This window comes from Bufo gargarizans, chromosome 2 (assembly GCF_014858855.1).
Source record: "Bufo gargarizans isolate SCDJY-AF-19 chromosome 2, ASM1485885v1, whole genome shotgun sequence".
Lineage (NCBI taxonomy): Eukaryota > Metazoa > Chordata > Amphibia > Anura > Bufonidae > Bufo > Bufo gargarizans.
The window spans coordinates 167,640,885-167,666,681 of NC_058081.1; the positions used below are offsets into that span (position 1 = coordinate 167,640,885).

A 25,797-nucleotide genomic window follows, 5' to 3' on the forward strand; every position below is an offset into this window, starting at 1 on the left:
TTAAGACTCAAGTTCTTGAACTTGGCCTCTCCTTTTGTACCGACTCCTAATTTCAACAGATTTAATATCATTAAGGACCTTAATCTTTTTGTTCGCAAGCTTCGCTTGCACAAATATTTTAAACTGCAGGAGAAGAAGCAGTGTCACGAACTTGGTATTCCCTTGGACATCTTTTCAGATGTGCGTCTGCTCTATGATCTCGAAAGGGAATCTGAGCAGCAGGAAGGTTTGGGTCCTTTTACTAATTTAAAACTTAAAAGCAATAAAATTCTGCTGAACTGTCCTGTGTGGATGTCTTTCTTGACACTGTTTCACATCAGATTGACGACTTACAGCCCTCTTATTTTTCCAATCTTGACCAGGCCCATGCCACTGTTATTTCTGATCTTGAAAGTGACCTTTCTATAGTCATTAAATCCTCAGACAAGGGGGGGGGGGGAATACAGTGGTTATAAATCATCATCAAAGAGGGTCATGTGTGAGTCCCTATTACACGATTCCGCCACATATGAAATGTTAGCTCGGGACCCCTCTAATGATTTCAGATTGGAACTCAAAGAAATTCTAGATGAGGCCAAGCTGTCACAAATTATAACTGATGATGAGTATAGATTTTTGTTACCTGCTTGTCTTTGTATGTCTACGTTCTACTGTCTCCCTAAGCTACATAAGGGAACGCACCCACATAAAGTGCGACCCATAGTGTCAGGGGTGGGGAACCTCTGTCAAAACCTAGGGATCTATGTCGACCAGATTCTGGCCCCTTTTGTGATTGCACTTTCCTCCTACACCTGTGACACCACAGATCTCCTTAAACAGTTAGAGGGGATTCACATAAAGGAGGGTAGTTTACTTGCAAGCATCGACGTTGAGGCGCTGTACTACAGCATTCCTCATTCCCTCTGCATTAAAGCAGTGGAGCATTTTTTGAGTACCCGAGGTTGTCAGTACTGCGCCCACAGTCTCTTTGTCCTCCGTTTATTGGAATTCACGCTGATCAGAAATGTGTTTTCCTTTAATGACAGGGTCTCCCACCAGCTCAGGGGCACAGCAACACAGCAATGGGGAGTCCCTGTGCCCCATCGTATGCTAACCTGTTCCTGGGCTGGTGGGAGGAGACCCTGTTTTTTACGGAGGAGCGATCCGTCATCATGGAACCGGTGGGACTGTGGACGCGATACATTGACGACATCTTTATCATCTGGAATGGTAATGATGCCTCATTCCGGTCCCTGGTGGAGGCGCTTAACGTTAACACCATTGGGTTCCGGTTAACATGTGAATCAGACAGTGAACGTCTGCCTTTTCTTGATGTTCTTATCTCCAAAACTGAAGGAGGTGAGCTTTGCACGTCTGTATATAGGAAACCCACATCCACTAACACTTTACTTAAGTGGTAGAGTAGTCATCTTCTTCCCCTTAAGAGGAGTATTCCTAAGGGGCAATACCTCCGTCTAAGGAGGAATTGCTTCACCAAACGTGAATTCAACAGGCAGGCAAGAAGATGACAAGTTTCATCATCGAGGGTACACAGATAGGGTTCAGGGGGGAGATTTCAGGTCAGCAATAAAAAAATAGAACTAATCTCCTCACCCTGAGACCTTATCATGCACAGACCCCAAAGCTCATCCACCTAATTACTACATATGACAGGGCGGCAATTGAGATTCGTGATGTCATTCGCAGTAATTAGGGTATTCTTTTGATGGGCCCAGATCTGAGGGAGGTTGTGGGCGAATACCCACATCTTACATACCGCCATGGACGCAGTATTCATGACAGGCTGGTTTCCAGTGAATACATACCTCCGCCCCACGCTGGCTCCTTGTAGCTACAAATGAATGTCAAGGGTTGCTATAGGTGCAGTGGCTGCATTGCTTGCGTCCACTTGCAAACTGGGAAGACGTTCCAAAGTAATATCACTGATAAAGAATATACTATTTATCACTACATCAACTCGAGGAGTGGTTTATCGCCTAACTTGCGAGTGTGGCAAGGAATATGTCGGTAAAACCATCCGCGAGTTCCGCAGAAGAATTGGCGAACACTTGAATGATATCTCTAAGGCCAAAGACACACCAGTGGCCAATCACATTTACAATCATCATAATGGCAAACCTCAGGTGTCTTTTATGGGCATAGACAGAGTCCTTCCCCACGGCGTGGGGGGTACTGGGACCGGGTTATTCTCCAGCGTGAAACTTGCTGGATTTATTATCTTAAAACCATGGGCACATTGGGCTTGAATGAGCAGCTAAATTTTAGCTGCTTCAATTGATAACCGTCTGCGACTTTGATTATTTTCCTAGTTGTGTCTCTGGCATAACGACCAACCTGTTGCTGCTTATACAGGGCCTATTGTTCTTTGGCCTTGCATTAGTAAGCTCTGTTTCACTATTATTGTGCTTTTGTTACCAGAGGCTCATGCTATTGTGAGTCTCCATTACAACCTACGACGTTCGGGGTTTCCCCTTTTGTGGCGTCCTGGTTGCTAGGCACTCAGCCCACCTCCAGATTGTTTATGCCCCTTCTGTGGACCACATGCACTGGAGCGCCCGGGCTTCGGCGCTGAGTTCCACGGCCTCTTAAGCTCCATCACGTGACTTCTGTCACGTGGAGCGTGGCGGCTTCCTGCACTGCGTTCCTCGATTCAGCTGTTGGAGCGCAGCGATGTCCTGCATTCCACCGGTCACGTGTTTTTCATCACACTGCACCAAATGACGGAAATGGGCGGTCCTGGACTACTGGTGCGCCGACTATTGCTTTTAAAAAGCGCTTGCAGGTAGGCACTCCTTGTTGATAGCCCTCTTATTTTGACCTTATATTTTGGGCCTCACATGGACCAACAGTTATTTTAAGCCGGTTTCACCCACTGGTGTACTGGTCTTTAGGTCCCGTTGTGGTTTTTGGGTGGCCTTGGTCCCACTGGCCTGGCTTTTCCCTTGGAGCTTCTCTTTCCTTTTATTTGACAGCTCCAGCCACTGCCAACTTTTTGTATCATTCAGAGTTAGCTTTTTTTGAAGACAAAATTCTGGAGTGCAGGGCTTGATAAAAATGCCCCATAATTTCGAGAGTGCACAGCTTAGAGGGAATAGTAACCCCCAGGTTGACATTATAAAACTGTAAGCTTTCTCGTCTACAGCTATGATAGGGTTTCTCCAGTTCTGTGCACCTCATGAACACTATCGATACAAGTACATTAGCATGTGGGAAGGGGTAATGATCACTCAGGGGACAGAAGTTGATGATGAGGTTAAAGATTATACAAGTACAGTGAAGACCTGCTCACCCCTGCTGTTGCTGCTTTATGGTTTAGTGCACGGACGCTGCTGTGGCTCAGCAGGATATACATCATTGGAAATAGTAGATCTGTCCAGCAGTTTCAGAAGGTATAAAATGCTTGTAAAATCTGTGATGAGAACACTTGTATAGACAGTAACATAAACACTTACTTGTACTGAGAAGTGAATGTGCTCTTAGTCATAGCTAACATAGCTAGAGATAGTTTATTTAAATTATTAGGTTTGTTAACAAATTTCCTGACTACAATGTAACAGTATATCGAGGATCGAGGTGAGGGCTAACTAATGCCACCTCATCCTACAGTTATGCCACCAAGATGGCACAGGCACAGCAATTGTTCTTACGCCACCTCTATCAGTAGATGGTTAATACAGCCCGGTTCCCACTGCAATGGCTCGGATCGAGATGGCTCCATTCTCAGCTATTCAACCCCTTAGATTGGGTGGTCAATAGTGTAAGCAATTTGACAGAAGGAGGGGCTCCCACTGTCACTTTATTGGCGCCACCACAACACAAATGTGGGGTATTGATGGTTATTCTGGCAGCCAGAGGCCTTTAGGTCTGTGAATTATAGAATAATTAGCATTTTTAACAATAAATGAGTATTTAAAAAAAATATATATACAAAATCGGCAATGTTGTGTCTGTAAGAGCCCATCATATAAAGTTGGCATGTTATTTAATCTACATATTGAATGCTATAAAAAAGCAAATAAAACTATTCCAAAATTGCAGTTTTTTTGTCATCTCCCAAAAACATATAAAAATTAATCTAAAAGATGTACAGTATTTACCCCAAACTAGAACTAATAAAACCTATAGGAGAAAAAAATCAAGGCTGCACACTGCTCTGTCGGTTGAAAAGTAAAGAAGTAAAGAAGTCAGGTCCTTAGAATATGGCAACACACACAAAAAAAATCTTTACAAAAAGGATTTTTTATGCACAATTGGTGAAATATTGAAAATCTATATACAGTAAACTTGATATATCCATAATCATATTGACCAGCAAAATAAAGTTAGCATGTCAATTATACTATATGGTTAATGTCATAAAAAATACATTAAAAGTAATTCCAGCTGTTTTGTTTATCCTTCCAATATAAAAAAAAAAGGATAAAAAATGATAAAAAGGTCCCCCAAAATGATACCTATGAAGGCTACAGGTCCTTCTACAAAAAAGAAGTTGTCACAGAGCTCAAAACATAAAAAAAATAAGGTAAATACAGAATATGATGGCACAAAAAATGAATTTTATAACAAAGGGATTTATTTAGCACAAAAGTAGTAAAACATAAAAATTACACAAATCTGGTATCACCATAATCATATGAGTCTACAGAATAAATGTAACATGTAAATTGTACCACTTGTTGAGGAAATTTTATTAGGATGTGTATTTGATATATTGTGTATTGTCATCATGTCTCTGTGTCAGGGTAAACCATTGGAGTGGATATCTTCCCGTGTATGTCCTCTCACAGCTGCTGGGCGCAGGGGTCTCCATCGGCAAATGGTCCATGTGCTAAGCACTGGGCTGTAGGCCGGGGGAGACTGATGTGTTCAGCAGAGCAGTGTTTTGTTGTCTCATGTATTGCTGCCGGCTAGGGCCCCCGCGCAAGACACAGATTTATTGGCTTGGCGTGGATGCATTTGTTAAGAGAACAATATAAACGAAAGGAACGTGCGTTTGTTGTCTCTAGTGCGCCTGATCAGCCGCTGGAGATAATGACGCTGTCCTGTAAATAAACCTGCATGTGGATCATAGTAACTTTATCTGGCATTGATCACTGAGCAAGGCTGGATAAAGTTCACTCCAGTGGTAATGTTAGATTATTGTATACATGTGTTTGTTAGCTGGCTATGTTATTCTAAATGCTTGTCTTCCTATGTCATCACTTCCTGTACGTCATCACTTCCTGTATCCTTGTCTTGGGCAAGCCCCTTTTACACCTTTTGTTTAGTTAATAAAAGTGTACATACTGAGCAGGGCGGGAGGAGATGCTCAGGAGAATTCAATCGAGATGGTAACAAGTGGGTCTGTCTCTGACTGCAGCTGATGGGAATGGATTTACCTTTTTCCTTACACAAACTTTGATGCGAGCTGATTACACTATTAATTTTTCTACAACAGATTGTTACAAATTTCCTTTTCACACTTAGTGAACACTGTGTAAAAAAAAAAAAATATATATATATATATATATATATATATATATACAGGTCCTTCTCAAAAAATTAGCATATTGTGATAAAGTTCATTATTTTCTGTAATGTACTGATAAACATTAGACTTTCATATATTTTAGATTCATTACACACCAACTGAAGAAGTTCAAGCCTTTTATTGTTTTAATATTGATGATTTTGGCATACAGCTCATGAAAACCCAAATTTCCTATCTCAAAAAATTAGCATATTTCATCCGACCAATAAAAGAAAAGTGTTTTTAATACAAAAAAAGTCAACCTTCAAATAATTATGTTCAGTTATGCACTCAATACTTGGTCGGGAATCCTTTTGCAGAAATGACTGCTTCAATGCGGCGTGGCATGGAGGCAATCAGCCTGTGGCACTGCTGAGGTGTTATGGAGGCCCAGGATGCTTCGATAGCGGCCTTAAGCTCATCCAGAGTGTTGGGTCTTGCGTCTCTCAACTTTCTCTTCCCAATATCCCACAGATTCTCTATGGGGTTCAGGTCAGGAGAGTTGGCAGGCCAATTGAGCACAGTAATACCATGGTCAGTAAACCATTTACCAGTGGTTTTGGCACTGTGAGCAGGTGCCAGGTCGTGCTGAAAAATGAAATCTTCATCTCCATAAAGCTTTTCAGCAGATGGAAGCATGAAGTGCTCCAAAATCTCCTGATAGCTAGCTGCATTGACCCTGCCCTTGATAAAACACAGTGGACCAACACCAGCAGCTGACATGGCACCCCAGACCATCACTGACTGTGGGTACTTGACACTGGACTTCAGGCATTTTGGCATTTCCCTCTCCCCAGTCTTCCTCTAGACTCTGGCACCTTGATTTCCGAATGACATGCAAAATTTGCTTTCATCCAAAAAAAGTACTTTGGACCACTGAGCAACAGTCCAGTGCTGCTTCTCTGTAGCCCAGGTCAGGCGCTTCTGCCGCTGTTTCTGGTTCAAAAGTGGCTTGACCTGGGGAATGCGGCACATGAAGCCCATTTCCTGCACACGCCTGTACACGGTGGCTCTGGATGTTTCTACTCCAGACTCAGTCCACTGCTTCCGCAGGTCCCCCAAGGTCTGGAATCGGTCCTTCTCCACAATCTTCCTCAGGGTCCGGTCACCTCTTCTCGTTGTGCAGCGTTTTTCTGCCACACTTTTTCCTTCCCACAGACTTCCCACTGAGGTGCCTTGATACAGCACCCTGGGAACAGCCTATTCGTTCAGAAATTTCTTTCTGTGTCTTACCCTCTTGCTTGAGGGTGTCAATGATGGCCTTCTGGACAGCAGTCAGGTCGGCAGTCTTACCCATGATTGCGGTTTTGAGTAATGAACCAGGCTGGGAGTTTTTAAAAGCCTCAGGAATCTTTTGCAGGTGTTTAGAGTTAATTAGTTGATTCAGATGATTAGGTTAATAGCTTGTTTAGAGAACCTTTTCATGATATGCTAATTTTTTTAGATAGGAATTTGGAGTTTTCATGAGCTGTATGCCAAAATCATCAATATTAAAACAATAAAAGGCTTGAACTACTTCAGTTGGTGTGTAATGAATCTAAAATATATGAAAGTCTAATGTTTATCAGTACATTACAGAAAATAATGAACTTTATCACAATATGCTAATTTTTTGAGAAGGACCTGTATATATTAAAAATTCCAGAATTGCTGGGTGATTATACAGTATATTCATATTGCCTGATAAAAAAAAAAAATCATTATGTAATACTAATGAATGCTACAGCCTGCCTTGCAAAAACAAGCCCTCATAGAGAAAGAAAAATTATAAGGTAAAAAAATGTATACTGTACCTCTTGAAAGCAAAAAATGACAAAATTGCTTTGCTCTAAATGCCCAAAACAGGCTGTTCCTGAAGGGGTTAAGAGCCAAGCAATGCTATCTTTACTGTGATACAACTTTGCCTAATTTGTGTTGGCCATTTCACATGAGATTTTTTTTATCAACATTTCACTCAGTAGTACCATCAATTAAGGTGAATCTCTGACACTAAAGTAAAAATAAGATGAGGGATCTATATAGCTTCTATGCAATGCCACTTTACATTTTTACACAGTTGACATCTTGCAGACAGAAACAATGATCAAGGAATAACTCTTCCATACATCTTTATGTGACTTGATATATTTCCTCTATTATTTACTCTTACCGTATAAGTCATATCTTTCTAGCTGTACTCTCAAAGATGTCTTACCCGTATGGATTCATTACCTCGCACAGCAGGTTATAAAATGCCAAAGGTATGGCACTAAAAGTGTATACTAGACATATATTATGCAGTACATTTGAAAAGCATTAAGTTCACAGTTGCTTATGACTTCACGTTTCAGCACAGACACTCATCTACCATTCAAATCCCAATGCAGGGCGAATTCTCAGAAGGGTAGAGGTTTGCAAAAGTAGATTTTTATACCTCACTATCAACTAAAGTATTTCTTATTTTTACTTTTTTTATTTAACAAGTAGAGTGGTAATAAGAAAGTTTAGGAGAATATAAATTCTGCATGTTAGAATAAGCTCACTATAAAAATGGATCATTGATTGCAATAATGAATTACTATATGAGCAAATTAAAAGGGAAGTTATTGAGTGGTGGGTGAACACAATGTCAACTTTTTTCCTGACCTTAATCAAATCAATAGTTTTCTTTTACTAGTTCTTCAATAGGCGGTGTTCTCATACTGATGTTACAGTAAATAGGAAAAAGCAAGAAGAAAGGTGTTGAACCTCATTCCTTTTCTCAGTTTAAGCTGGAGTCAAGGATGAAGTTACCTACAGCCTGCAGAAAGGTGGTCCTGTAGGAAGGGCATCTGTTAAAGGCATATGCAGGGCCGGCGTCACCAGTAAGGCGAATTAGGCAGTCGCCTAGGGCTCCATTTAGCAGGGGGCGCCCGTTGTGGTTTAAAAAAAAAAAAAAAGTTGATTATATAAGTTCGGGCGGCCGACCGGCCGGCGGCGCCCCTCATGCTGCGCCGCCTGAGCGGCTGAGGCTGAGCACTTGTCGCTCTAAAGAATCCTGCCTGCTGTGTCTGCTCTGTGCTGTTGTTAATGTAGCGTGGCCGAGCTCTGTTCGGTCCGCGGTACAGGAGCTTTTGTTTCCTGTACCCGGCCGGACTCACAGGAAGTGCTCACTTAGTGTGCACTTCCTGTCAGTCGGGTACAGGAAACAAATGCTCCTGTACCGCGGACCGAACAGAGCTCGGCCACGCTACACTAGAGGTGGGGGGGTAGAATGAGAGTGACAAAGGGGGGGATGGAATAATGAGAGTGACGGGGGGGGGGTGGAATAATGAGATTGACAAGGGGGGGTGGAATAATGAGAGTGCCGGGGGGTGGAATAATGAGAGTGACAAAGGGGGGGTGGAATAATGAGAGTGACAAGGGAATGGGGGATAATGAGAGTGACAAGGGAGGGGGGTGATAATGAGAGTGAAAAGGGAGGGGGGGATAATGAGAGTGACAAGGGAGGGGGTGGAATAATGAGAGTGACAAGGGGGGGAATAATGAGAGTGACAAGGGAGGGGGGAATAATGAGAGTGACAAGGGAGGGGGGATAATGAGAGTGACAAGGGAGGGGGGAAATAATGAGAGTGACAAGGGAGGGGGGAAATAATGAGAGTGGCAAGGAAGGGGGGAATAATGAGAGTGACAAGGGAGGGGGAATAATGAGAGTGACAAGGGAGGGGGGGAATAATGAGAGTGACAAGGGAGGGGGGGATAATGAGAGTGACAAGGGAGGGGGGATAATGAGAGTGACAAGGGAGGGGGGAAATAATGAGAGTGACAAGGAAGGGGGGAATAATGAGAGTGACAAGGGAGGGGGGATAATGAGAGTGACAAGGGAGGGGGGGATAATGAGAGTGACAAGGGAGGGGGGGATAATGAGAGTGACAAGGGAGGGGGGATAATGAGAGTGACAAGGGAGGGGGGATAATGAGAGTGACAAGGGAGGGGGGAAATAATGAGAGTGACAAGGGAGGGGGGGAATAATGAGAGTGACAAGGGAGGGGGGAATAATGAGAGTGACAAGGGAGGGGGGGGAATAATGAGAGTGACAAAGGACGGAGGGGGGAGAAGAGAGTGACAAGGGGGGGAGAAGAGAGTGACAAGGGGGGGGAGAAGAGAGTGACAAGGGAGTCCCCAGAGCCAGACCAAGAGCCAGAGATCAGATCATCTTATTGTCCTGGTGGCAAGTAGACAATGCAATGTGTTTATTATGTAATTGTTTAGTTATTAATACTACATTGGAAACAATTTTTTAGGGTCCATTCACACATCCGTGTGTGTTTTGCGGATCCACAACACGGATAGCGGCAATGTGCGTTCCGCATTTTGCAGACCGCACATTGCCGGCACTAAGAATATGCCTATTCTTGTCCGCTATTGCAGACAAGAATAGGACATGTTCTATTTTTTTCAGGATCGGAATTGCGGATCCGGAAATGTATGGGTCCGCAATTCCGTTCCGCAAAAAGAGACAGCTACAAGAAGCTGGATTAACCCTAAGGAAACATAGCAGTTCTTTTAATTTAAAAGCTGAGAAAGGGGTGGAACATGATATGGGCAGATCATCTGATAAGGCGGGGGGGGGGGGAGGCGGCAATTTTTATCTTGCCTAGGGCGGCAAAAATCCTTGCACCGGCCCTGGGCATATGAGTACAGGGAATTGTGTTTATACAGATGTCAATGTGGGGTATTTACATGTTAAGCATTCACAGTACAATAGGAATAAGAGGAGGACATCCAGGGTCCAGGGAGAAATAATGGAAATCCTGCACAAAAAGCTCAGATCAAAGATCATACTATTCTACATTATTCTGTAAAAGCAGATAAGACATTTCAAGCAAGACTTAAAGAGAACCTATCACATTGGATATGCCCTCCAATATGCCAGCTGCATGTTATAGAGCAGGAGGAGTCAAGCAGACTGATATATCGTTTTGTAGGAAAAGATTCAGCATATTTCTAATTGACTGAATGAAATCCCTGCTATTTCTATGCACAGGAGTCCAGTGGGTGGTCTACTAAGCATAGGTCGTTTACAATTTCTCTGAGCATTACATAGTCTGAGCCTGGGTTGAATTTTTGGGGATGTTGAAACTCCTATGAAATTTGTAAGCTGTCTTCAATGTTCTCACTTGTGAATAGCCGTTCTCACTATACAAGGATGGACTTCAAACTGTTTGGAAATGGTCTTAAAACGATTCCCAGATTAATGAGCAGCAACAATTGCTTCTCTAAAGCGATCACTGATGTCTTTCCTCCTTGGCAACCTGCCAAAACGTCTGCTTTTATGGTGGTGGTTAGAGTTGAGCAGACACCTGGATGTTCGGGTTCGAGAAGTTCGGCCGAACTTCCCGGAAATGTTCGGGTTCGGGATCCGAACCCAATCCGAACTTCGTCCCGAATCCGAACCCCATTGAAGTCAATGGGGACCCAAACTTTTTGGCACTAAAAAGGCTGTAAAACAGCCCAGGAAAGGGCTAGAGGGCTGCAAAAGGCAGCAACCTGTAGGTAAATCCCCTGCAAACAAATGGATAGGTAAATGAATTAAAATAAAATAAAAAATAAAAAAATTAACCAATATCAATTGGAGAGAGGTCCCATAGCAGAGAATCAGGCTTTACGTCAGCCACCACTGCAACAGTCCATTGTCAGATATTTAGGCCCCGGCACCCAGGCAGAGGAGAGAGGTCCCGTAACAGAGAATCTGTCTTCATGTCAGCAGAGAATCAGTCTGCATGTCATAGCAGAGAATCAGGCTTCACATCAGCCACAACTGCAACAGTCCATTGGCATATATTTAGGCCCAGCACCCAGGCAGAGGAGAGAGGTCCCGTAACAGAGAATCTGGCTTCATGTCACCAGAGAATCAGTCTGCATGTCATAGCAGAGAATCAGGCTTCACGTCACCCAACATTGGAACAGTCCATTGGCATATATTTAGGCCCAGCACACAGGCAGAGGAGAGAGGTCCCGTAACAGAGAATCTGTCTTCATGTCAGCAGAGAATCAGTCTGCATGTCATAGCAGAGAATCAGGCTTCACATCAGCCACCACTGCAACAGTCCATTGTCAGATATTTAGGCCCAGCACCCAGGCAGAGGAGAGAGGTCCCGTAACAGAGAATCTGGCTTCATGTCAGCAGAGAATTAGTCTGCATGTCATAGCAGAGAATCAGGCTTCACGTCACCCAACATTGGAACAGTCCATTGGCATATATTTAGGCCCCGGCACCCAGACAGAGGAGAGGTTCATTCAACTTTGGGTAGTCTCGCAATATAATGGTAAAATGAAAATAAAAATAGGATTGCATGAGGAAGTGCCCTGGAGTACAATAATATACAGTCATGTAAAAAAATTAGGACACCCTTTGAAAGCATGTGGTTTTTTGTAACATTTTTAATAAAAGGTTATTTCATCTCCGTTTCAACAATACAGAGAGATTAAAGTAATCCAACTAAACAAAGAAAACTGAAGAAAAGTCTTTTCAAGATCTTCTGTAAATGTCATTCTACAAAAATGCCTATTCTAACTGAGGAAAAAGATAGGACACCCTCACATGTATTCCCTCTTAAATTGGCTCAGATCTCACACAGGTATATCACACCAGGTGCACATAATTAGTAGATCGTTACTCTGCATGTTGAATGAGGCTTGCCCTATTTAAACCTCAGACATTTAGTTTGGTGTGCTCCTGACTGTTGAAGTGAGAGTGAGCACCATGGTGAGAGCAAAAGAGCTGTCAGAGGACTTCAGAAAAAAGATTGTAGCAGCCTATGAGTCTGGGAAGGGATTTAAAAAGATCTCAAAAGATTTTGAAATCAGCCATTCCACTGTCCGGAAGATAGTCTACAAGTGGAGGGCTTTCAAAACAACTGCCAACATGCCCAGGACTGGTCGCCCCAGCAAGTTCACCCCAAGAGCAGACCGCAAGATGCTAAAAGAGGTCTCCAAAAACCCTAAAGTGTCATCTCGAGAACTACAGCAGGCTCTGGCTACTGTTGATGTAGAAGTACATGCCTCTACAATCAGAAAGAGACTGTACAAGTTTAACTTGCATGGGAGGTGTGCAAGGAGGAAACCTTTGCTTTCCAAGAGAAACATCGAGGCCAGACTGACATTTGCCAGAGATAAAGTTGACAAAGACCAGGACTTCTGGAATAATGTTCTTTGGACAGATGAGTCCAAAATTGAATTATTTGGACACAACAGCAGAGGACATGTTTGGCGTAAACCAAACACAGCATTCCAAGAAAAGAACCTCATACCAACTGTGAAGCATGGAGGTGGAAGTGTCATGGTTTGGGGCTGCTTTGCTGCAGCAGGACCTGGTCAGCTCACCATCATAGAATCCACGATGAATTCTACTGTGTATCAGAAGGTGCTTGAAGAACATGTGAGACCATCAGTTAGAAAATTAAAGCTGAAGCGGAACTGGACCATGCAACATGACAATGACCCAAAACATACTAGTAAATCAACCAAAGATTGGCTGAAAAAGAAGAAATGGAGAGTCCTGGAATGGCCAAGTCAAAGTCCAGATTTGAATCCCATTGAGATGCTGTGGGGTGACTTGAAAAGGGCTGTACGTGCAAGAAACCCCTCAAACATCTCACAGCTGAAAAAGTTCTGCATTGAGGAGTGGGGTAAAATTTCCTCAGACCGATGTCGAAGACTGGTAGATGGCTACAAGAACCGTCTCACTGCAGTTATTTCAGCCAAAGGAGGTAACACTCGCTATTAGGGGCAAGGGTGTCCTATCTTTTTCCTCAGTTAGAATAGGCATTTTTGTAGAATGACATTTACAGAAGATCTTGAAAAGACTTTTCTTCAGTTTTCTTTGTTTAGTCGGATTACTTTAATCTCTCTGTATTGTTGAAACGGAGATGAAATAACCTTTTATTAAAAATGTTACAAAAAACCACATGCTTTCAAAGGGTGTCCTAATTTTTTCACATGACTGTATGGTTAAGGGGAGGTAGTTAATGTCTAATCTGGACAAGGGACGAACAGGTCCTGTGGGATCCATGCCTGGTTCATTTTTATGAACGTCAGCTTGTCCACATTGGCTGTAGACAGGCGGCTGCGTTTGTCTGTAATGACGCCCCCTGCCGTGCTGAATACACGTTCAGACAAAACGCTGGCCGCCGGGCAGGCCAGCACCTCCAAGGCATAAAAGGCTAGCTCTGGCCACGTGGACAATTTAGAGACCCAGAAGTTGAATGGGGCCGAACCATCAGTCAGTACGTGGAGGGGTGTGCACACGTACTGTTCCACCATGTTAGTGAAATGTTGCCTCCTGCTAACACGTTGCAGTTAGCTGTGGCGTGTTGACAAAACTTTTCCACATCTCTGCCATGCTAACCCTGCCCTCAGAGGAGCTGGCCGTGACACAGCTGCCTTGGCGACCTCTTGCTCCTCCTCTACCTTGGCCTTGGGCTTCCACTTGTTCCCCTGTGACATTTGGGAATGCTCTCAGTAGCGCGTCTACCAACATGCGCTTGTACTCGCGCATCTTCCTATCACGCTCCAGTGCAGGAAGTAAGGTGGGCACATTGTCTTTGTACCGTGGATCCAGCAGGGTGGCAGCCCAGTAGTCCGCACACGTTAAAATGTGGGCAACTCTGCTGTCATTGCGCAAGCACTGCAGCATGTAGTTGCTCATGTGTGCCAGGCTGCCCAGGGGTAAGGACAAGCTGTCCTCTGTGGGAGGCGCATCGTCATCGTCCTGCCTTTCCCCCCAGCCACGCACCAGTGATGGGCCCGAGCTGCGTTGGGTGCCACCCCGCTGTGACCATGCTTCATCCTCATCCTCCTCCACCTCCTCCTCATCCTCGTCCTCCTCGTCCTCCAGTAGTGGGCCCTGGCTGGCCACATTTGTACCTGGCCTCTGCTGTTGCAAAAAACCTCCCTCTGAGTCACTTCGAAGAGACTGGCCTGAAAGTGTTAAAAATGACCCCTCTTCCTCCTCCTCCTCCTCCTCCTCCTCCTGGGCCACCTCCTCTTCCATCATCGCCCTAAGTGTTTTCTCAAGGAGACATAGAAGTGGTATTGTAACGCTGATAACGGCGTCATCGCCACTGGCCATGTTGGTGGAGTACTCGAAACAGCACAACAGGGCACACAGCATGGAGGCCCAGTCATTGGTGGTAAAGTGGTGCTGTTCCGCAGTGCGACTGACCCGTGCGTGCTGCAGCTGAAACTCCACTATGGCCTGCTGCTGCTCGCACAGTCTGTCCAGCATGTGGAAGGTGGAGTTCCACCTGGTGGGCACGTCGCATATGAGGCGGTGAGCGGGAAGGCCGAAGTTACGCTGTAGCGCAGACAGGCAAGCAGCGGCAGGATGTGAACGCCGGAAGCGCGAACAGACGGCCCGCACTTTATGCAGCAGCTCTGACATGTCGGGGTAGTTGTGAATGAACTTCTGCACCACCAAATTCAGCACATGCGCCAGGCAAGGGATGTGCGTCAAACCAGCTAGTCCCAGAGCTGCAACGAGATTTCGCCCATTATCGCACACCACCAGGCCGGGCTTGAGGCTCACCGGCAGCAACCACTCGTCGGTCTGTTGTTCTATACCACGCCACAACTCCTGTGCGGTGTGGGGCCTGTCCCCCAAACATATGAGTTTCAGAATGGCCTGCTGATGTTTACCCCGGGCTGTGCTGAAGTTGGTGGTGAAGGTGTGTGGCTGACTGGATGAGCAGGTGGAAGAAGAGGAGGAGGAAGCCGAGAAGGAGGAGGTGGCAACAGGAGGCAAAGAATGTTGCCCTGCGATCCTTGGCGGCGGAAGTACGAGCGCCAAACAGCTCTCCGCCTGGGGCCCAGCTGCCACTACATTTACCCAGTGTGCAGTTAGGGAGATATAGCGTCCCTGGCCGTGCTTACTGGTCCACGTATCTGTGGTTAGGTGGACCTTGCTACAGATGGCGTTGCGCAGTGCACACTTGATTTTATCGCATACTTGGTTGTGCAGGGAAGGCACGGCTCTCTTGGAGAAGTAGTGGCGGCTGGGAACAACATACTGTGGGACAGCAAGCGACATGAGCTGTTTGAAGCTGTCTGTGTCCACCAGCCTAAATGACAGCATTTCATAGGCCAGTAGTTTAGAAATGCTGGCATTCAGGGCCAGGGATCGAGGGTGGCTAGGTGGGAATTTACGCTTTCTCTCAAATGTTTGTGAGATGGAGAGCTGAACGCTGCCGTGTGACATGGTTGAGATCCTTGGTGACGGAGGTGGTGGTGGTGTTGGTGGTACATTCCCTGTTTGCTGGGCGGCAGGTGCCAACGTTCCTCCAGAGGCGGAGGAAGAGGCCGAGGCAGCAGCAGCAGAAGAGGCCGAGGCGGCAGCAGCAGAAGAGGCCGAGGCGGCAGCAGCAGAAGAGGCCGAGGCGGCAGCAGAAGAGGCTGAGGCGGCAGCAGCAGAAGAGGCCGAGGCGGCAGCAGCAGAAGAGGTAGCAGGGGGAGCCTGAGTGACTTCCTTGTTTTTAAGGTGTTTACTCCACTGCCGTTCATGCTTTGCATGCAGGTGCCTGGTCATGCAGGTTGTGCTAAGGTTCAGAACGTTAATGCCTCGCTTCAGGCTCTGATGGCACAGCGTGCAAACCACTCGGGTCTTGTCGTCAGCACATTGTTTGAAGAAGTGCCATGCCAGGGATCTCCTTGAAGCTGCCTTTGGGGTGCTCGGTCCCAGAAAGACGCAGCAGTTGGCACCTGTGTTTCGTCATCATCAGAGACTTGCTGAGGTGGTATTCCCATGTCCTCATCATCAGGAAACATAAGTGGTTGTGCGTCAGTGCATTCTATGTCTTCCACCGCTGGGGAAGGGCTAGGTGGATGCCCTTGGGAAACCCTGCCAGCAGAGTCTTTAAACAGCATAAGAGACTGCTGCATAACTTAAGGGTCAGACAGTTTCCCTGATATGCATGGGGGTGATGTGACAGACTGATGGGGTTGGTTTTCAGGCGCCATCTGTGCGCTTTCTGCAGAAGACTGGGTGGGAGATAATGTGAACGTGCTGGATCCACTGTCGGCCACCCAATTGACTAATGCCTGTACCTGCTCAGGCCTTACCATCCTTAGAACGGCATTGGGCCCCACCATATATCGCTGTAAATTCTGGCGGCTACTGGGACCTGAGGTAGTTGGTACACTAGGACGTGTGGATGTGGCAGAACGGCCACGTCCTCTCCCAGCACCAGAGGGTCCACTAACACGACCATGTCCACGTCCGCGTCCCTTACTAGATGTTTTCCTCATTGTTATCGTTCACCACAACAACAAAAATATTATTTGGCCCAATGTATTGTATTCAAATTCAGCTGAATATAAATTTGAGGCCTAGTATTTAGGCGCTGGGTGACAGGTATAGGTTTACTGACAGAATTAGACTTGGAAATGCACAGTAGCGGGTGTGTGAAGTTATTCAGAATGACCCTATGTGAACCTTGAATATGATATACCCTTTTAGGGATGGATTTCAAATAGCTCTGATACAGCAGAAACCACTAAATTATGAAATTGCTAAATTGGGAATTATATTTCAACCCAGAACAAAAACTGTGCTTTGACGGACACTAAATAACTTGCCCAGCCACAACAGTACAGCAGTAGCGACAGATTTAGCAGGATATAAATTTGAGGCCTAGTATTTAGGCGCTGGGTGACAGGTATACGTTTACTGACAGAATTAGACTTGGAAATGCACTGTAGCGTGTGTGTGAAGTTATTCAGAATGACCCTATGTGCACCTTGAATATTATATACCCTTTTAGGGATAGATTTCAAATAGCTCTCATACAGCAGAAACCACAAAATTATGAAATTGCTAAATTGGGAATTGTATTTCAACCCAGAACAAAAACTGTGCTTGGACGGACACTAAATAACTCGCCCAGCCACAACAGTACAGCAGTAACGACATATTTAGCAGGATATAAATTTGAGGCCTAGTATTTAGGCGCTGGGTGACAGGTATAGGTTTACTGACAGAATTAGACTTGGAAATGCACAGTAGCGGGTGTGTGAAGTTATTCTGAATGACCCTATGTGCACCTTGAATATGATATACCCTTTTAGGGATAGATTTCAAATAGCTCTGATACAGCAGAAACCACTAAATTATGAAATTGCTAAATTGGGAATTGTATTTTAACCCAGAACAAAAACTGTGCTTTGACGGACACTAAATAACTTGCCCAGCTACAGCAGTAACGACAGATTTAGCTGGATATAAAGTTGAGGCCTAGTATTTAGGCGCTGGGTGACAGGTATAGGTTTACTGACAGAATTAGACTTGGAAATGCACAGTAGCGGGTGTGTGAAGTTATTCTGAATGACCCTATGTGCACCTTGAATATGATATACCCTTTTAGGGATAGATTTCAAATAGCTCTGATACAGCAGAAACCACTAAATTATGAAATTGCTAAATTGGGAATTGTATATCAACACAGAACAAAAAATGTGCTTTGACGGACACTAAATAACTTGACCAGCCACACCAGTAACGACAGATTTAGCTGGATATAAACTTGAGGCCTAGTATTTAGGCGCTGGGTGACAGGTATACGTTTACTGACAGAATTAGACTGGGATATGGCCAAAAAATAACCACACTATTGATGGTTAAATGCACTTGGTGTGACAGCTTGACCAACCACACTACTGAGGGTTAAATGCACTTGGTGACAGGCGCAGCTTGCCCCTGATGTAGTATATGACCAAAAAATAAACAGACTATTGCTGGTTAAATGCACTTGGTGTGACAGCTTCACCCTGCCTGATGTAGGATTTAGCCAAAAAACAACCACACCATTGAGGGTTAAATGCACTTGGTGACAGCTTGCCCCTGATGTAGTGTATGGCCAAAAAATAAACAGACTATTGCTGGTTAAATGCACTTGGTGTGACAGCTTCACCCTGATGTAGGATTTAGCCAAAAAACAACCACACCATTGAGGGTTAAATGCACTTGGTGACAGGCGCAGCTTGCCCCTGATGTAGTATATGGCCAAAAAATAACCAGACTATTGTTGGTTAAATGCACTTGGTGTGACAGCTTCACCCTGATGTAGGATTTAGCCAAAAAACAACCACACCATTGAGGGTTAAATGCACTTGGTGACAGCTTGCCCCTGATGTAGTATATGGCCAAAAAATAAACAGACTATTGCTGGTTAAATGCACTTGGTGTGACAGCTTCACCCTGATGTAGGATTTAGCCAAAAAACAACCACACCATTGAGGGTTAAATGCACTTGGTGACAGGCGCAGCTTGCCCCTGATGTAGTATATGGCCAAAAAATAAACAGACTATTGTTGGTTAAATGCACTTGGTGTGACAGCTTCACACTGATGTAGGCTTTAGCCAAAAAACAACCACACCATTAAGGGTTAAATGCACTTGGTCGCAGCTTGTGCTGGCACACCACAAGACACAAAATGGCCGCCGATCACCCCAGAAAAAAGTGACTGACAAACGGTCTGGGCAGCCTAAAAACAGTGAGCAATTGAGTATCAGCAGCTCAATGACCCACAGCTGCAGATCGATCGATTAATCAAGTCCTTTGGAGGAGTTAATCTGCCTAATCTCGCCCTACTGTCGCAGCCGCAACCTCTCCCCATGCTGATCAGAGCAGAGTGACGGGCGGCGCTACGTGACTCCAGCTTAAATAGAGGCTGGGTCACATGGTGCTCTGGCCAATCACAGCCATGCCAATAGTAGGCATGGCTGTCATGGCCTCTTGGGGCAAGTAGTATAACGCTTGTTGATTGGCTGCTTTGCAGCCTTTCAAAAAGCTCCAAGAAAGCGACGAACACCGAACCCGAACCCGGACTTTTACAAAAATGTCCGGTTTCGGGTCCGTGTCACGGACACCCCAAAATTCGGTACGAACCCGAACTATACAGTTCGGGTTCGCTCATCCCTAGTGGTGGTCACACTTCATGATGTTCAGTTAATCAAGGCATTTGTTTAGCAGCACCTAGCTGCTTCCTACCCTCTGAACTCCTATGAAAGCAGTAAGTGCCCACTTTTTCACAGCCTCTGCATTGTGGCCTAGTTTTTGTTAAATAAATAGTGAACAATCTGTCATGGGTTGTTCATCTGAGGTATCTACCTAATTTTTAGACCTTGTAAGGGCCAGATGCTTTTCTTTATTTTTTCTGTGGACTCCACAGAGGACACATAGTCTTTGCTCATTGCTCAAAGTAACTGTTTACCTCTATAAAAATTACATGACGGGGTATTGGTTATTACCCGCTCGCCCCTCATGATCAGTCACTTACTAACCCTTGACTCACTTACCACAAGCCCTAACCTTCTAAACTGGCCCCGTCAGAACCCCAATAAGACACGGACACCAAGTTGGATTATATCGGCCACAGCAGCCGTTTATTGAAAACATATACATAAATAATTAACCTTTTTATTTCCCACAAAAACATCCCCATAAGATATAACCAACTTAATTCACCTGAGTAACACGGGGGAGGTCCTGGAAGCCCCAAACCTCGGAATTTTCCCAGTATCCTTTTTGAGCCGACTTGCCCCCAGCCGTTAAGCACCAGCTCGGAGGCACCACTGACGGCTCGCCCAAATTCCGCCACAACCGACCACCAGCCATAGGAGTCCAGCCCCAACCGTGGAGCCCTCCCATCCTCGTCACCTGAATCTCTCCAACTTCAAGGACCTCCCACCGCCACAGCCGCCGTGACAAAATAATTAACATTTTATTTCACTTATACATTACACGATCACCCCACTCCGTCCCCTCCCCATCCCCCGCCATCCAACCCAGGCTCTGGAACATGAACAAGGGGTGGGTGGGTGGGAGCTCCGTTCTCTCCACAAAATGGCCTCCTTCATCCCGGGCCCTCACCTATTTAACCCCTCGTTCCACCGCCCCCATAACTTAAACTGACCAATCCCTCCCCAGGGGCTCCCTCAAACCAGCCCCCCGTCATGGTCGCCTCCCCTAAAGGCTGCGCCCCCCAGTCCGGCTCTGTCTTGACGGGGTATTGGTTATTACCCGCTCGCCCCTCATGATCAGTCACTTACTAACCCTTGACTCACTTACCACAAGCCCTAACCTTCTAAACTGGCCCCGTCAGAACCCCAATAAGACACGGACACCAAGTTGGATTATATCGGCCACAGCAGCCGTTTATTGAAAACATATACATAAATAATTAACCTTTTTATTTCCCACAAAAACATCCCCATAAGATATAACCAACTTAATTCACCTGAGTAACACGGGGGAGGTCCTGGAAGCCCCAAACCTCGGAATTTTCCCAGTATCCTTTTTGAGCCGACTTGCCCCCAGCCGTTAAGCACCAGCTCGGAGGCACCACTGACGGCTCGCCCAAATTCCGCCACAACCGACCACCAGCCATAGGAGTCCAGCCCCAACCGTGGAGCCCTCCCATCCTCGTCACCTGAATCTCTCCAACTTCAAGGACCTCCCACCGCCATGAACGCACATGCTTGACACCTTAAGCCTGTGCGTCCCTCCACATCCGCAAAGCTGTCTCAATGCCTTCCTGTATTGCCAGACACCACATGTCAATCCCCACTGCGTTCAAGTGAACGCCGTCCGACCGCCAAAAAGCTCCAACCCCTTTTTCCAGTTCGGTATGCCGTACTACCACTGCCCCATTCCTTGCCATAAACCGCCCTATGGCCCGGTTAGCCTTTATCCTAGCCTTATTTACCCCCTCCACCGAACGCGCCCCCCTCCACACTTTGCGGGGAACAATGTCCGACCAAACGGAAATAAGACCCGGGAACAGCGCCCACAACCGGAGTAGGTCGAATTTAACGTCCTTCACCAATTCCCGCAACGGCCGCGCCCCCAAATCGTTGCCCCCCACGTGCAACACCAACACATCCGGCACTCTATCCAACCTAACAAACTTGTGGACCTCAGGTAACACGCCCCCCCACACCATACCCCTACGCCCCAACCATCTTACCACCGCCACCGACCGGTCAATCCCCAACTGTTGTCCATCCGGCCGAACCGCTGCCCGGATGGCTCCCCAGAAAACATAGGAGTGACCCATTATCCAGATTAGCGCTGGGTCCGAACCTGCAACGAAATAACAATAACAAAAGCATACCGTGCGGGATGAGACAGAATACAATGCAATATCACAACCGATCCAGACGAATATATGATCTAAAGCGAATCGATTCCCACCTTCCTATCCGCATGATAACATCCTGCCCCAATCCACGTCTGGCCGCCTCCGTCGCAGCCCCAATTCTGAAAGAATGGCTAGAGTAACCCCCAAGCGCTAAGCCCAACAGCCCTAAACACCGCTTAAAGACCGCCGTGAACTGGAAACGGGAAAGGAAAGACCCGTCCGCATGCACTAAGAGAGGGGAATTCGTCCCCACCACCGCAACCCCGTACTCCCTCAAGCAAAATACCGGACACATTGCGCAACCCGGGACCGCAAACAAAACAACCTTCCGACCTCTCCCTTCCACATCAGTTTTTGACCGCCTAATACGAAACTCCACCCTGTCCTGAAAAAGGTCTACGTCGTCCCTAAACAAACCACCTTGTCTCTTAACCGACGGAGAAACCAACTCGCCCAAACGCAAGGCCCCAAAAAATGCCAGCGAAAAAGCCAACCGAAACAAACGTAACTCCCACGGCGAGGCACAAACGTCGACTAATTGATCCCCCAGCCTCAACAGCAAAGCAAAAGACACCGGCCTACGGTCATCCTGGCCTGACTGAGAACGCCGCCAACCCTTCAAAGCCCTCACCACCAGAAAAGACTTGGTGACGTCCGGCAGATGTCTAAGACGAAAACCGAACGCCAATCCTGAAACACAACTATTAATCCTAGAGACAGACCACCCCTCCTCCCTACAATGCCCAATGAACAATAGCAAGGGAATCTCAAAGTCATCCGACACAACAGCCAACCTGGTCTTCCAATCCTCCCAGCATTGCCATGCCCTCTCATATGTCTCCCACGTACCGGGTGCAAGTGAAGCCCGTATGAGACCAGCTACGGTGTCTCCAGAAGTTCCCACAGGCCACTCGGGCAGTCCAGCCCGCGCTCCTCTGCCCCCGGGGCCAGCTGGCGGAAACGCTCCCACTGTGAACGAGAGAGAGCGTCAGCGATACAGTTATCAACCCCTGGTACATGCACTGCTACCACCCACGCATTGAGTGACAAGCACTCCAGCACCAGCCTCTGCAACAGACGCACCACCAACGGCGAAGAAGCTGACAACCCGTTAATCGCTTGCACCACCCCCAAGTTGTCACAATGGAAACGAACCTTCTTGTTCCTAAACTCCTCCCCCCATAACATCACCGCCACCACAATGGGGAACAATTCCAGCAACGCTAAATTCTTGACCCAGCCCCTCTCCACCCAGGTATCAGGCCAACCCCCCGCACACCACTGCCCCCCGCAATAGACCCCGAAACCGCCTCCTCCCGCCGCGTCAGAGAAAAGGTCAAAATCAAAGGAGTCTACCGCCTCACCCATAAACAGACCTCTCCCATTATAACACTCCAGAAACGATGCCCAAACTTGCAAATCCGCCCTAAGCTCCTTCCCCAATCTAATAAAATGGTGCGGCGCCGCCACCCCCGCCGTTGCCGCCGCCAAACGCCTACTAAATACCCTACCCATGGGGATAATCCTACAGGCGAAATTCAGCTTCCCCAGGAGTGACTGTAGGCTCCGCAATTGGATTTTCTGCAGTCGCCTTGCCCTGTCGACCTCCCGTTTCAAGTCCTCAACCTTGTCCAAGGGCAGCCTACATTCCATCCTCACTGAGTCAATCACTATGCCTAGGAAACTCAATTCCGTGGTCGGCCCCACCGTTTTTTCTGCCGCCAAGGGAACCCCAAAGGAATCAAACAACGCCTCCATCGTGTGCAACAGTAAAGAGCACACCCTGGATCCCGGGGGGCCAATACATAAGAAATCATCCAGATAGTGAATAAGCGATTCACATCCGGAGGAATCCACCACCGCCCATTCTAGAAAAGAACTGAACTTTTCAAAATACGCGCAGGACAAAGAACACCCCATTGGCAGACAACGATCAACAAAAAACTTACCCTCCCAAAAACATCCCAACAAATGCAGGCTCTCTGGGTGCACCGGCAACAACCTAAAAGCTGACTCAATATCTGTTTTTGCCATCAACGCACCCCTCCCAAACTTCCTAACCCACTTCACTGCCGCATCAAACGAGGTATAAACTACCGAGCACAGCGTCGGGTCAATACCATCGTTGACCGACGATCCCTTAGGAAAGGATAGATGTTGAATCAGGCGAAACGTATTCGCCTCCTTCTTTGGGACCACCCCCAGAGGCGACACACGCAAGTTCTGCAAAGGTGGTTCCAAAAAAGGGGCCAGCCATCCTTCCAAGTCTAACTTCCTTCTCTAATTTTGTAGTCACCACATCAGGGTGCTCCCTTGCCGACTGCAAATTCTTCCTATGCAACACAGGCCCCGATGGAACAAAAGGAATTTTAAACCCCCCCGAAAAACCGTCCCGCAACAATTGCGCAGCCCCCTTATCCGGATATCTAGCGAGAAACCGGTCCATCTCTTCCAACCGCACTGGCGTCTCCCCCTTTTCCAGAACTCTCGCCCCCCTTCTGTCTTGCCCCTCTAAAGCAGCGCGTGGCTCCGTGAGACCCGCCACAGGTGGAACATTCGTGCTTAAATTTGCACTTGGCTCCAAATTTACACCCCCCTTCATTGAATAAAAAACACAACCCCTTCGCAGCTGCTGCCGCGAATCCGGATTGCCCCCCCGCCCCTGATTCGCTCCGAAAGGGCTGACCTGACCGAACCGGCGCCGTCACTTTGAGCCACAAAGCGATATCCTTGTGGTCCCATTTGATGCTAGGGCGTACCGCCTTCCGCTGCCTAAACTGTTCGTCGTAACGCAGCCAGGCCATACCCCCATACACCCGGTAAGCTTCCCCAATAGCATCCAGGTAACAAAAAAGCGCGGAGCAGCACTCCGGCGCCTTCTCCCCTATCACACTGGCCAATATCGCGAACGCCTGCAACCAGTTAGGGAACGTCCGCGGTATCAGTCGGTGCCTACGCTTCTCCTCGTCCTCCCGCTTACCCTCATCCTTTCGCGCCCTATCCAAATTGAACCTGTCCAAAGGGAGTAAGGAAAATATATCCACATACTCCCCTTTCCAAATGCGCTCCCTAACCTCCTGCTTCAAATGTGCCCCCAACGGGCCCTCGAAACAAACATAAACTTCCCCTTTAGCCCTATCATCTAACCGCATTCCATCCTCCTGATCAGACCCACCTACCTGCGTCTGAACGGACGCCGAAGTCCCACATGAAACCACCGTGGGTGTATCTGAAGCTGGCGGCCCCCCAGCGACCGCCCCCACACCCCACGCCGGCAATGGCCCTGACGCTACCGCCCCGCCGACGCCACCCCCCAACGGTAACACAGGATTCCCTGCCGCCCCCAAATTTGCTAACAACCCCACCAAACCCCCCAAGAGCTGGCCCAGTCCCTTACTCAAATCCGACTGAGACCCCCCAGCCCCCCCAGACACTAACTGACATAAAGGTCCCCAAGGTGCCTCACCTGGCTGCCTGGGTGCTGTGACCCCATCAGCCGAAGGTCCTGACTCCCGCCGCTCGGTCCTCTGAGACGGTCCTGGCACAGCGAGCTCCCACGGATGTCCCCTGGCCGGGCTGGGGCCAGGGACGTGATCTTCCGGATCCTCTCTGGAAACGACTTGCGAGGCGACGACTCCCTCCCCGACTTGCCTGGCCGACGAGGGCCTGCTGCCAAGGTCCGCAGCAGCCCCGTGCCCTCTGGAAGACTGCTCATGCTGAGGGGCCTCATCCACATCAGGATCCTGGAGAGAGCCCGCCGTTCCCGGTCCCGACCACAAGGTGGCGCTGCTGCACTGCTGATGAGGCCTGCTGAGGCCTGCCCGAGAGCTCCGCCTACTGGCTGGATTCCTTCCACGTCTGGACGCCCGGGAAGGAACTGCACCCGGCGCCTGCAGGCGTGAAGGGTCCTGAGAAGCAGGGCTCCGTCTGCGGCGCTGAGCCCGAGGGGAGGCCATATCTGGGCTGAGGCGCGCCGGCGGCCGGGCCCGCCGCGGCCGGGATGCCCGTGGCTGAGGCGAAACGGGAGCCTCAGCCGCCCCTCTGAGCAGCTGCTGGACCTGCTCCTGGAGCCAGCCGGGTCCCCGAGCAGCTGCTGCCGACCTGAGATCCGCCAGAAGCGACTCTACATCCAT

At 47.5% G+C, this 25,797-nt stretch overlaps 1 protein-coding gene across 1 annotated transcript; it reads right to left on the reverse strand.

The window, feature by feature from the left end:
• On the reverse strand, nucleotides 1-25,797 carry LOC122925731. The gene is made up of 4 exons (XM_044277079.1): nucleotides 25,131-25,797; nucleotides 21,998-22,633; nucleotides 21,491-21,606; nucleotides 1-123 (listed from the first exon to the last, which is right to left on the reverse strand). Exons 1-4 carry the CDS (start codon nucleotides 25,795-25,797, stop codon nucleotides 1-3), a joined length of 1,542 nt encoding a protein of 513 aa, XP_044133014.1.

What these genes read in the sequence shown, in the direction of transcription:
- LOC122925731 (XM_044277079.1), bottom strand. Translation starts at nt 25,797, where the DNA reads ATGGATGTAGAGTCGCTTCTGGCGGATCTCAGGTCGGCAGCAGCTGCT. An exon ending in CACAGCACCCAGGCAGCCAG is followed by an intron (nt 22,634 to 25,130) that starts GTGAGGCACCTT and finishes TCTCGTTCACAG; the next exon opens with TGGGAGCGTTTCCGCCAGCT. An exon ending in AACTGATGTGGAAGGGAGAG is followed by an intron (nt 21,607 to 21,997) that starts GTCGGAAGGTTG and finishes ATTTCGTTGCAG; the next exon opens with GTTCGGACCCAGCGCTAATC.